The sequence below is a fragment of the Nerophis ophidion genome, linkage group LG13 (genome assembly GCF_033978795.1).
Source record: "Nerophis ophidion isolate RoL-2023_Sa linkage group LG13, RoL_Noph_v1.0, whole genome shotgun sequence".
Taxonomy (NCBI): Eukaryota; Metazoa; Chordata; class Actinopteri; order Syngnathiformes; family Syngnathidae; genus Nerophis; species Nerophis ophidion.
This window is the reverse complement of record NC_084623.1, coordinates 52,209,800-52,222,463: the sequence shown is the minus strand read 5'-3', so window position 1 is coordinate 52,222,463 and position 12,664 is coordinate 52,209,800. Positions and strand designations below refer to the sequence as shown.

At 38.2% G+C, this 12,664-nt stretch overlaps 1 protein-coding gene across 1 annotated transcript in view; it reads right to left on the bottom strand.

The window, feature by feature from the left end:
- rilp (Rab interacting lysosomal protein) overlaps positions 1-11,126 on the bottom strand; it is a 31,389-nt gene extending 20,263 nt beyond the window's left edge. Inside the window, exons 1-2 of the mRNA XM_061919185.1 lie at positions 10,628-11,126; positions 6,063-6,186 (exon numbers count right to left, since the gene is read on the bottom strand). Of these exons, the coding sequence (XP_061775169.1) occupies positions 6,063-6,186; positions 10,628-10,939 (436 nt within the window). The 5' untranslated portion in view covers positions 10,940-11,126. The remainder of the gene's footprint in view (positions 1-6,062; positions 6,187-10,627) is intronic.
- Positions 11,127-12,664: the final 1,538 nt, after the last annotated feature.

The window sequence follows — 12,664 nt, the reverse complement described above, 5'->3', positions numbered from 1 at the left end:
ATTTTTTAAAAATCTCACGTAGCCCTTGGCATACCTTCAAGTACCCCCATTTGAGAACCACTGATCTGGACTATCATTTCAGATTGACTTGAGCATGTTACACCATGCAGCACAGACAAGCATGGGAGTTTAATCTAGGAGTATTGTTTAGCACATCAAATAAACATCTGGTAATATGAATCATTTAGAAAACAGGCTTTGCTACTTCAACAATGTTTGAAACAAAAAAAAAAACAACACACAAGTCCGCCAAGCAACCCCACCCTCTGATGTAACATTGGTGAACATTGATGTCATAATCTTGGGAGAAAAATAATAGCTGGTGGGGATGTAATGATATAAAAGTTTCATATTATGGTTATCGTGACCAAAACTATCCTGGCTGTCATTATTATTGCAATACTGTTGAACATGTTGAAAATGTACTTATACACACACTGAATTATTTCCACCAAGTTTCTTTTCCAAACAACTAAAATAAATACACACTGTTAGAAAAGCCACTATTTTGCACGTTTTGTGTTTCTTATGCTTCCAGTGTCTTAGTCTTAGTATTTTATCTGTTTTAATGTCAAAGCTTTTATTGTTTTAAATATTGATATGTACTTTAACATGTATTTGAATAAATACCAAATTAAATCTATTAATATTATTTATTATTTCTGGCGGGTGTTGTAGCATCCTAGTCTGTTCAGCGGTCTTTGAAGGCACCGTAGAAACACTTAAGAAAATAGAACGATCACTCTCTAATAAGAGAGCACAGCTTTTAGGTTCAATGTGCACAATTTAATATCTTAGTTGCTCACACAGTAATGTGTTTGTATAGGTTTGATTTGGGTATGTCAGTTCTTAATTGAGAAAGACATTAATGTTTCTTGTTTTCATGTTAGCGTGTAAGCTAGCACCAGCATGGATAACGTTAGCTGTGATGCTAGAGGAGCCGTGCGAGTGGTAATAGGAGAGAAAGAAGGTGCGAATCTGGTAACAAATGAAGGAAGAATTAATTCCCAAGAAAAACTGCACGGGGTCCATCGTCTGGCGGTGGTTTGGCTTCAAGTGGGAATATGTCGAACAGACAACCGTAATTTGTCAAGTGTGGGGCAAAAGCGTTGCTACAAAAAGTAGAATTACTGCTAAGATGTAGCATCATTTGAAAAGTCACCTGCTAGAGAATGAAGAGTGATTACTCCGCATGTCAACATCTCCATTCCGTGTCACACGCCCACACCATCAAAATGCCAAAGCACACATTTCTAGAGCAACACCATATGAAAAAATAGTCAACAAAAGAATTTAATAACGTCCGTAGTAACCTACCACTTATCAAAGGACGAACACTATTTAATTTCCTATTATGCAGCTCATTTTTATTTGACAGTTATTGAAATATCTTGTGTGACATCATGCACAAAAGTGCACTTTATTTGTACTAAACTATTATAGTGGCATTCTGTAGAAAAAGTGCACTTTAATTTAGTGTTGTTTTGATATGTCATCTTAATGACATCATGCACTAAAGTGCACTAATAGCTTGTTTTAAAATGTCTCTGACAATCTTGCACTTTGTTTTGGAAATAACATGAATGTTTGTACCACTGCTTAATAACTGTTTAATAAATACAGTTTTGGTAAATTGACTTAGTTGCGATTTACTTCTCGGCATTAAATTTTAAAATGAGCATATATCAATGTAGTATGAACAAGAATGTTTTAAAGTAGACACATGGAATCATCATATTGCTGTGATTATATGTATCAAGTGTTCATTCAAGGCTGAGGCAAAATATCGAGATGTACATCGTGTATCGCAATATGGCCTAAAAAATATCGAGATATTAAAAAAAGGCCATACCGCCCAGCCCTAACCTCAATTCACGAGTTCTGTGACAGACCTCTTAACTCAAAAAACTTTTATCTCTCGTCAATGTTGCCCACTGAAATTAATTTAAATCCACTTAATCAGTGCTCGGCCCCTCAAAACAGTACAAATTGACCATCCCTTAAAAAAAAAGTAACTTTGACAAAATAAATACTGTATGAAAAATAAACAATAGAATGTACTACAAGCAGTTACAGTAGTTTTATCAAGTAATGTAAAGATAATGTACAAAATGTACCTTGAAGAGAGGACTTACATAGGTATCTTCTTCGAACTTCTCTATATTTTCATGGATAAATGTCTGTTGTTTATATATTATTTTAACATCATTGGCTGGCATTATTAACACATTCTGCTTCAGTGTGGTGCAGACTCGCAGTGCTACGCTCAAATTGCATCGCCAAGTTAGGTAGCTACATGCTCGGTCACGTTTTGAGGATTTTGTTCTTTGATTCAATGACTATCATACTGTTTTTCTCAGCACTGTCCTTCATACTCACATTCTTTGGTTGAAAAACAATGTTATGTCCATCTCTAGCAACAAGCTAATGCTCGAGAGTAAGACCGGGTGCTTAGGTCAGTTCTCACGGGGTTCAGTGTGACATAGGCAACGGGGAGGCTCGGAACTCAAATTTTTTGCTTGCAACTTAAAGCATAACAATTAGCTGAGAGACAGCTCTTTTCGCTAAAACCTCTTAAGTTGAGGTACCATTGAAGTGCGTTTTAGGTTTATCCTGAAATTTTACAAATAATTTACAAATATTAGCCTATATATATATACATATATATATATACATTCATACTGTAGCGACTGGCTAAAGTTAATGTTTTATGTTTGTGTGGTTTGGATTTGATGTCAGTTTTTCCCCGTGTTTCCAAACACACCATCCGTGCCTAAAGGTGACTGGGGGAGAATGAGGAAGCGTTGTTGTGTGTCAGGAGGGAAACGAAGACTAAAGGGAACGAAAGTGTTCTCTTGGAAGGTAAAACCTGTTGGAATTGTGCTGTTGTTTGTTTGTAATAAAAGTTAAAAATAGCGTCTGACTAAGTGATTACTTCTGGGGCTACAATATATCAAAAACCCTTATTTTCAAGGTGCTGCGGTAATAATAATGCCGTGGCGGCACGCCACATTCAATTACATTAAGGGGAAACCATATATATACACACATATATAGACACTAAATATACATGTATACATAGCAAAATTTTTGTTTCATCGGACATCACATGGACAACGATAAGACCTTCTGGAGGAAGGTTCTGTGGTCAGACGAAACAGAAATGTTGCTGTTTGGCCACAATACCCAGCAATATGTTTGGGGGACAAAAGGTGAGGCCTTTAATCCCAGGAGCACCATGCCTAGCGTCAAGCATGGTGGTGGTAGTATTATGCTCTGGGTCTGTTTTGTTGCCAATGGAATTGGTGCTTTACAGAGAGTAAATGGGACAATGAAAAAGAAGGATTACCTCCAAATTCTTCCGAACAACCTAAAATCACCAACCTAGAGCAGGGGTCGGGAACCTTTTTGGCTGAGAGAGCCAAAAAGCCAAATATTTTAAAATATATTTCCGTAAGAGCCATATAATTTTTTTTTTTAACACTGAACACAACTAAACACATACATTTTTAAGTAAGACCAACATTTCTAGAGTATAACAGGTCTCTTATTCTTTGTAATAACATTGTTATTCTGAAGCTAACTGTGGAGGGGGCGTGGCCTGCGGGCCTGCAGCGACAGGTGCGTAGATGGCCCACCTGGGCCTTGTTATCCAATCACCTGTCGCTCTGTTATAAGCAGCAGCCAGGAGGAGAGACTGGGTTGGGGCTGGAAATACTATTGCTGGAAAGCAACTGAGAGACTTATTGAAAAATAAAACAATAGTGTAACCCTGAAACACGCTCTCATGTCGGTGCTTGGGGGTCTGAAGAACCCCCAGGAGGGCAAGCCCCACACTAACCAATAATAAATAAATAACTTCTTACCAGTAACGCAACTTCTTGAACAGGTGCGGTAGAAAACGGATGGCTGGATTAAAAATGCATGAGAATGTTTTATAATTTTAACATTATTTTTAACACTGTGATTACAAGTGGAATTATTCATTATTTATCGTGTTAAGCAACGTCAGGTCAGATTTATCAGAGGGCCAGATGCAGTCATCAAAAGAGCCACATCTGGCTCTAGAGCCATAGGTTCCCTACACCTGACCTAGAGGTTGGGTGTTCGAACAGGACAATGACCCCAAACACACGCCAAAAGTGGTAAAAGAATGGCTTAATAGGAATAAAATGAAGGTTTTAGAATGGCCTTCCCAAAGTTCTGACTTAAACGTGTGGACAATGCAGAAGAAACATCGAAAAAAAAAAACATTTTAGCTGAACTACACCAATATTGTCAAAAGGAGTGGTCAAAAATTCAACCAGAATCTTGCCAGAAGCTTGTGGATGGCTACCAAAAGCGCCTTATTGCAGTGAAACTTGCCAAGGGACATGTAAACAAATATTTACATTACTGTATGTATACTTTTGACCCAGCAGATTTGCTCACATTTTCAGTAGACTCATAATAAATTCATAAAAGAACCAAACTTCATGAATGTTTGTTGTGACCAACAAGTATGTGCTCCAATCACTCTATCACGAAAAGATAAGAGTTGTAGAAATTATTGGAAACTCAATACAGACATGACATTATGTTCTTTACAAGTGTTTGTAAACTTTTGACCACGACTGTGTGTGTATATATATATATATATATATATACACAGAGCTCCTGCCTACAGCAGGAGCTCTGTGCTCTTGTGTCATCCTTTTGTGTTTCCCTCTTGTTTTCATGTGTAATTATGTTGTTTTGCCTTTTGGTCCGGGACCCTTTGGGACTGTGTGACAAGGGGTGACACTTTCGTGACCTCTGTGGTGCTTTTTTTGTGGACTTCTGGATCTGCCTCCCGGGAGCCTTTTGGCTATGGAGACCAGCTGCTGGGTGTCTGCTACACCAGAGTCTGTTTGGAGGGACTGGATGAGATGTGGATGAGGGGGACAGGACTGTGGAGCTAGCACTGAGTGCTGGGACGGAGAGGCTTCGCGGTGTCTTGACTGGGTGAGCAGGTGTCGGACACCTCAGTCACCTTGGACGTATCCTCGCTCATCCATGCGGACTGGACACTGGCCGAGAGTGGAGTCGGCTGTCTTGGTTGCTTTGTTGGGTCTGCTCCTGTCTCTGGCCATGCTCCCTCCACCCCAGCGGACGATGGCGTGGAACACCGCAGAGGCCACCACAGTGGATATGTTTATTTTACTTTTTATTCAAAGCTGTATGTAGAAGTGTCTGCTTGTATCTGCTGCTTTAATGTCTTTAATGTCCTCTGTGTTCTTTGATGTTTGATGTTTCCCTCTTACACACATGTAAGAGGGATGTGTACTATGGCTATGAGTTGTTGTTGTTTTTTTTTGTTTGTTTTTTTCTTCCCCCCTTGGCCTCAGTCTGCACCCCCACTCCAGGGCCCAGGCTAAGACCGATTTTTTAAATTTTATTTTAATCTTCTATTTTTTTCTCTCTCCCCCCCCTTGTTTACCTGTATGTCATCTTTTTTGTAAGGGGCGCTGGAAGCCGGCAGACCCGTCTGCGATCCTGTTCTGTCTCCCTGTAATGTTTGTCTGATCTTGAATGGGATTGTGCTGAAAATTGTAATTTTCCTGAAGGAACTCTCCTGACGGAATAAATAAAGTATTATCTAATCTAATATATATATATATATATATATATTTATAAATGGTTGATTTATATAGGCTAGTAAGGTAACCTTACTAGCCTATTTATAAATACACGTCAGTAGGCTAAATTAACCTCTTCGACATATATACACACATACCAATATATAACAATATCAATAGATTCCTATTATTAACAATATATACACCATTTATGTTTAGAAAATGCGTACATAAGTGTCTCTCTGTCAGCCTTGTGATTGACAGGTGATTAGTCAAGTCGTACAGGATAGGACAGAACAGTGTTATGAAAAATAAATGGAATATTACAATTATGTCGATTTTGCTTGTTCAGCAATTAGATGTGATCACATTTTTATCATCTCTGTTTTATTACACAAGGTTCATGTTGTTAAGTGACATGAGGCTTATAATGATGACATGGCGGACTTCAATTCTTGTACTCACCGTCCTGTGCATGGTTGCCTTTCAGCCTGCTCTGCAGCTGCTGGTTGTCCTCCTGTAGCTGCTGAACGTGGACCTGCAGCTCCTCACACTTGCTCCTCCACTGCAGCTCCTTCTGTTGCTGCTCCTGCTCCACACAACCAAACATGGAGTCAATCAAATGAGCTGTCAAGCTTTTTGACCTTCGTACTACAACGTCTGTTTATTTGCAGCACCTATGAACTTGGATCATCACATGTGGTTGACCTAGGGCTGGGCGATATATCGATATACTTGATATATTGCGGGTTTGTCTCTGTGGGATATAGAAAATGACTATATCGTAATATTCGAGTATACATATAACTATGAATATAAATATACATATATATATATATATGTATAACTATATATATATGACTATATATATATATATATATATACTGGGCTTCACGGTGGAAGAGGGGTTAGTGCGTCTGCCTCACAATACGAAGGTCCTGCAGTCCTGGGTTCAAATCCAGGCTCGGGATCTTTCTGTGTGGAGTTTGCATGTTCTCCCCGTGAATGCGTGGGTTCCCTCCGGGTACTCCGGCTTCCTCCCACTTCCAAAGACATGCACCTGGGGATAGGTTGATTGGCAACACTAAATTGGCCCTAGTGTGTGAATGTGAGTGTGAATGTTGTCTGTCTATCTGTGTTGGCCCTGCGATGAGATGGCGACTTGTCCAGGGTGTACCCCGCCTTCCGCCCAATTGTAGCTGAGATAGGCTCCAGCGCCCCCCGCGACCCCGAAAGGGAATAAGCGGTAGGAAATGGATGGATGTATATATATATATATATATATATATATATATATATGTAGGTGTGGGAAAAATCACAAGACTACTTCATCTCTACAGAACTGTTTCATGAGGGGTTCCCTCAATCACCACGGTATCGAGCACTATTCTCTGGATAATACAATCAAGACATATATATATATACATATATATATATATATATATTCGGGGCGGCATAGCTCGGCTGGTAGAGTGGCCGTGCCAGCAACTTGAGAGTTGCAGGTTCAATTCCCGCTTGTGCCATCCTAGTCACTGCCGTTGTGTCCTTGGGCAAGACACTTTACCCACCTGCTCCCATTGCCACCCACACTGGTTTAAATGTAACTTAGATATTGTGTGTCACTATGTAAAGCGCTTTGAGTCACTTGAGAAAAGCGCTATATAAATATAATTCACAATTTACAATATATATATATATATATATATATATATATAACTATAATATATATAAAACTGTATATATATATAGTTATATATATACATATATATATATATATATATATATATATATATATATATATAACTATATATATATATATATAAAACATATTTATTAGGGGTGTGGGGAAAAAATCGATTCGAATACGAATCAAATACATTGTGCGATTCAGAATCGATTCTCTTTTTTTTTTTTTTATCGATTTTTTTTTTTATCGATCCAACAAACCACTACACAGCAATACCATAACAATGCAAATCAATTCCAAAACCAAACCTGACCCAGCAACACTCAGAACTGCAATAAACAGAGCAATTGAGGAGACACAAACACTACACAGAACAAACCAAAAGTAGTGAAACAAAAATGAATATTATCAACAACAGTATCAATGCTAGTTATAATTTCAGCATAGCAGTGATTAAAAATCCCTCATTGACATTATCATTAGACATTTATAAAAATAAAAATAAAAGAACAGTGTCACAGTGGCTTACACTTGCATCGCATCTCATAAGCTTGACAACACACTGTCCAATATTTTCACAAAGATAAAATAAGTCATATTCTTAGTTCGTTTAATAGTTAAAACAAATTTACATTATTGCAATCAGTTGATAAAACATTGTCCTTTACAATAATAAAAGTTTTTTTTTTTTTAATCTACTACTCTGCTTGCATGTCAGCAGACTGGGGTAGATCCTGCTGAAATCCTATGTATTGAATGAATACAGAATCATTTTGAATCGGAAAAATATCGTTTTTGACTTGAGAATCGCGTTGAATCGAAAAAAATCGATATATTATCGCAGGGGTAGGGAACCTATGGCTCTAGAGCCAGATGTGGCTTTTTTGATGACTGAATCTGGCTCTCAAATACATCTGAGCTGACATTACTTAACACAATTAGTAATGAATAATTCCGCCAGTAATCGGTGTTAAAAATAACGTTTAACATATAAAACATTCTTATGCATTTTAATCCATCCATCCGTTTTCAACCGCACCTGTTCAATAAGTCACATCAATGGTAAGAAGTCCATCCATCTATTCTCTACCGCTTGTCCCTTTTGGAGTCGCCGGTGTTGCTGGAGCCTATCTTAGCTGCATTTGGGCAGAAGGCGGCGTACACCCTGGACAAGTCGCCACCTCATCACGGGGCCCAACACAGATGGACAAACGACATTCACAATCACATTCACACACTAGGGCCAATTTAGTGTTGCCAAAGAAGGATTTTATTTATTATTGGTTAGCTTCAGAATAAAAATGATATAAAATATAAGACTTATACTCTAAAAATGTAAGTCTTTCTTAAAAAATGCATGCATTTAGTTGTATTCAGTGTTAAAACGTATGATACGGCTCTCACGGTAGTACACTTTAAAAAATTTGGCTTTCATGGCTCTTTCAGCCAAAAAGGTTCCCGACCCCTGTATTATCGAATCGTGACCCCAAGAATCGATATTGAATCGAAACGTGGGACACCCAAAGATTCGCAGCCCTAATAGTTATATATATAGTTATATATATATATTAGGGCTGGGCAACGATTAAAAATTTTAATCAAAGTTAATCGCACTATTTCTCCGATTAATCGCGATTAACTGCATTGTATACGCAAAGCCCAATAATGAATTCAAAAGTAGTGTGTAGTGCACCTTTATTGGAATATTCTCCCACATGAACAAAAGCGCCAAAACATTTGTTGTGCAAACACAATTTAAATCAGTCCTTGTTAAACAGTAGCAGTTAAATAGCATATTTTATGAAAATCAACTCAAAAAATGTAAATACAAACATTTAAGCTTATTGCCACTGCCAGGGTATTTAAGTTATCCGGTTTGTTATGGAAAATAAATATAATCTACATACAAATCTCTGAGCCACAATCATAACATCTGAACAGGCAATTTCTGAGGTAACAGCAGAAACATTTTTTTTATTTGTTTAAAAAACCTATATTATAGGTAGTGGGCAGTTTTAGGGAACTTTTGATCAAATTATCCGTAGTAGCAATATTAATAATGTTGTGTTTATTGTGCGTAGTGCACTTAAAATAATTATGACCATATCTAGGAATTGATATGATGGGAATTTTCCGATTGTTTGCTTGGTGCTTTGATAAACTGAACGCATATACATGGTACTATATTGTGATGTTATGAGCCAGGGAAAAAAGAACTACCCTACCCAGCATGCAACAGGAGTGACGAGCATGAGCGGTAGCCCGGTATAGGTTGTGTCGCCATGACGGCATACTGTATGTTGTGATTTGCACGCTCTTAAAAGCAAGCGTTGAGAACTCAGCCAACACGCCTCGTCTGCATTATTGATAAATAGACAGACAACACATATACTCCGCTGCTTCACAGGCCGCTGGATGTAGCCGGCAAAGTATTCCCATGCTAGCTAGCCGGTCTAGCAAGCTCGCGTCATTCAGTCCAAAACGGCCCGATCTATCCACATTCAGAATTGTCTGGCGGTCGTAAGTGATCCCGGAGTGACCACGCTGAAAGCCAGCCATGACATTTGCAGAATTGTCCGGTATTTTCGCCAAATGTTCCATCTTTACCAAGAGCCCCTCGACGCATCCGGGCGACGCCGTCTTGTTAAGAAAAGGCGTTAACAAAATAAAAGCATGTAAACAACATACACAAACGTGCGATAAAATAATTGTCGGCGTTAATAGATTGATGAGTTAACTCGTAATTAACGCATTAATTTGCCCACCCCTCATATATATATATATATATATATATATATATATATATAGTTATGAATGTATAGTTATATATATATATAAAACTCACTTCACTTTTTATGTTATTTAGTCATAATTATGTGAAAATCTCCCCAAATGTGTCCCATTTGTTTTGTGCAGCAAATTTCTTTGTCTAACTATTATAGTTTTAATAAATTTGTATAGTTTATAAGTGTTTATAATGACTTTTAAAACGTTTGGGACAGGGTGGGGGGGGCTACTTACAGGTGGTGACCACAGCTGTTACTAATGTGCCATAGCGGTCGCTTGGAGTGAACGGTTGTCTTCAAGTAACTTGTTCTCTAAATAAAAACATCCATGAATTAACATTTAGTTTAATAATATTTTTTCCGTCGTTGCTTCAAAAGATACATATAAGAGGTTACATGTTAGATAAATGCTAGCTTTCCGCGCCTAGCAAGCTAGCCCGCGCACGACGTGCACGCGCCCGTGTTATTACACGGTTAATGACGTCACAGCGTGCACGCGACCGTGTTATTACACGGTTAAAGACTCTAAATAACACATTAAAGTGGATTTTTCCCACCTGAATCTCATGTCTGTCGTTGATGTGGTCGTTGCCCGCGCGTCTCCGGTGCTGCAGCTGCAGGCTCTCGAAGGTCCTGAGCAGTTCTTCCTCCCGGTGCTTGTGCGCCTGGTTCCTGGCCGCGAAGCTCTCCAGAAGCTCCAGGACGCGGAGCACCCGGGGAAGCAGGCCCAGGACGCTCTCCTGGCCGTGGCCGTCGATGAGCCTCTCGAGCTCGGCGCCGACACCTTTGGCTATCTCGTAGACGTCGTCCACCGTCAGCGACGAGCAGGTCTTGCCGCCGGTGTCCGCGGGGGATGCGGGTATCTCCATGACGTCTCAAGTCCGACACGGTGGCTTCTCATGCTCCTTTCTCCTCACCGTATCGTATCGTAGTAAGCTGACATAAACAAAAGTTGGGAGTGCACAAAGTCAAGGACAGTCCCAGTCTACTAAACTGTATCAGAACGCTGGCGGGTTGATAGTGGGCGGGTGTCGATGCCAGCGTCGACATTATCGATATCAATATGCCATCAGTATCAGATCGATATTTTTCTTTTATAAATTTCGCTTTCTTTTCCCAACAATCTGCTCTAGTAGGTCCTTGGGTTACGAGTGAGTTCCGCTCCTGCAAAAGTGACATAAGTTGAGTCAAAAATGATATACCTGAACTCGCAGCGCACACGTGAAGGACATACAAATAGAATAATAAAAAGATTAAGTACAATGATTAGATGAATAGCAATACAATTAAAGAGAAAAACTTACTTTTGTTCAAACTTTTTTCATTGACGGCAAGCAGACTGATAAAACAAAGCACTTTTTGATATTTTTCATTTTCCAAAATTATTGCAATATATAATTTTTTTTAACCTATAGGGCTCCTCAATGTGTGTAAATATATATATATGTATATATATATATATATACATATATATATATATACACATATGTATATATATGTACATAAATATATATGTAAATATATATGCATATATATACATATATATGTATGTATATATGTAAATACATATATGTACGTATATATATGTAAATAAATAAATAAATGATAAATGGGTTGTACTTGTATAGCGCTTTTCTACCTTCAAGGTACTCAAAGCGCTTTGACACTACTTCCACATTCACCCATTCACACACACATTCACACACTGATGGAGGGAGCTGCCATGCAAGGCGCCAACCAGCACCCATCAGGAGCAAGGGTGAAGTGTCTTGCTCAGGACACAACAGACATGACGAGGTTGGTACTAGGTGGGATTTGAACCAGGGACCCTCGGGTTGCGCACGGCCACTCTCCCACTGCGCCATGTATATATATGTACATATACTGTATATATGTACATATATATGTACATATACAGTTACATATATATATGTACATACATATACGCATACATACATATATACTGTATATGTATATGAATTTGTATATGTGTATACACATATACATATACACATAAATATACATACACATATATATGAATATATATGTCTATATATATATATATATATATGTAAATGTGCATACACATATATATACATATATATACATACATACACATATATATTTTATTTTTATTTTTTATTTCACGCGCACTAATTGACTGAAAGAGCGCGCACTCACGTTATCAATGGGGAAAAGGCATTTTTAGACAATACGATTTGCCTGAGCGGCTAGGAGACACCGAGAGTAACAAACGGTAGTAAATGGATTGGAAAGGACAGATTTTTTTTTTTTTTTTTAAATTATGGACTTCCCACAAGCCGGATTTTGGGGACCCCTGCTCATGATCAACCTTTCATATAAGGTTTTAATTTTCATCCATCCATCCATTTTTTACCGCTTGTCCCTATCTCAGCTGCATTCGGGCAGAAGGCTTAATTTTTTTGTTGTAATTTTTTTATGCCCTTTATGTTAAGGGAAACCCTTTTCTAAGACAAAAACAATGTTAAAAGTGGAATTTGTAATTGCAGCCCGAATGTATACATTGTTTTAAAATTGAAACCTAAAATATCCACAAATAAGTGTCGATAGAA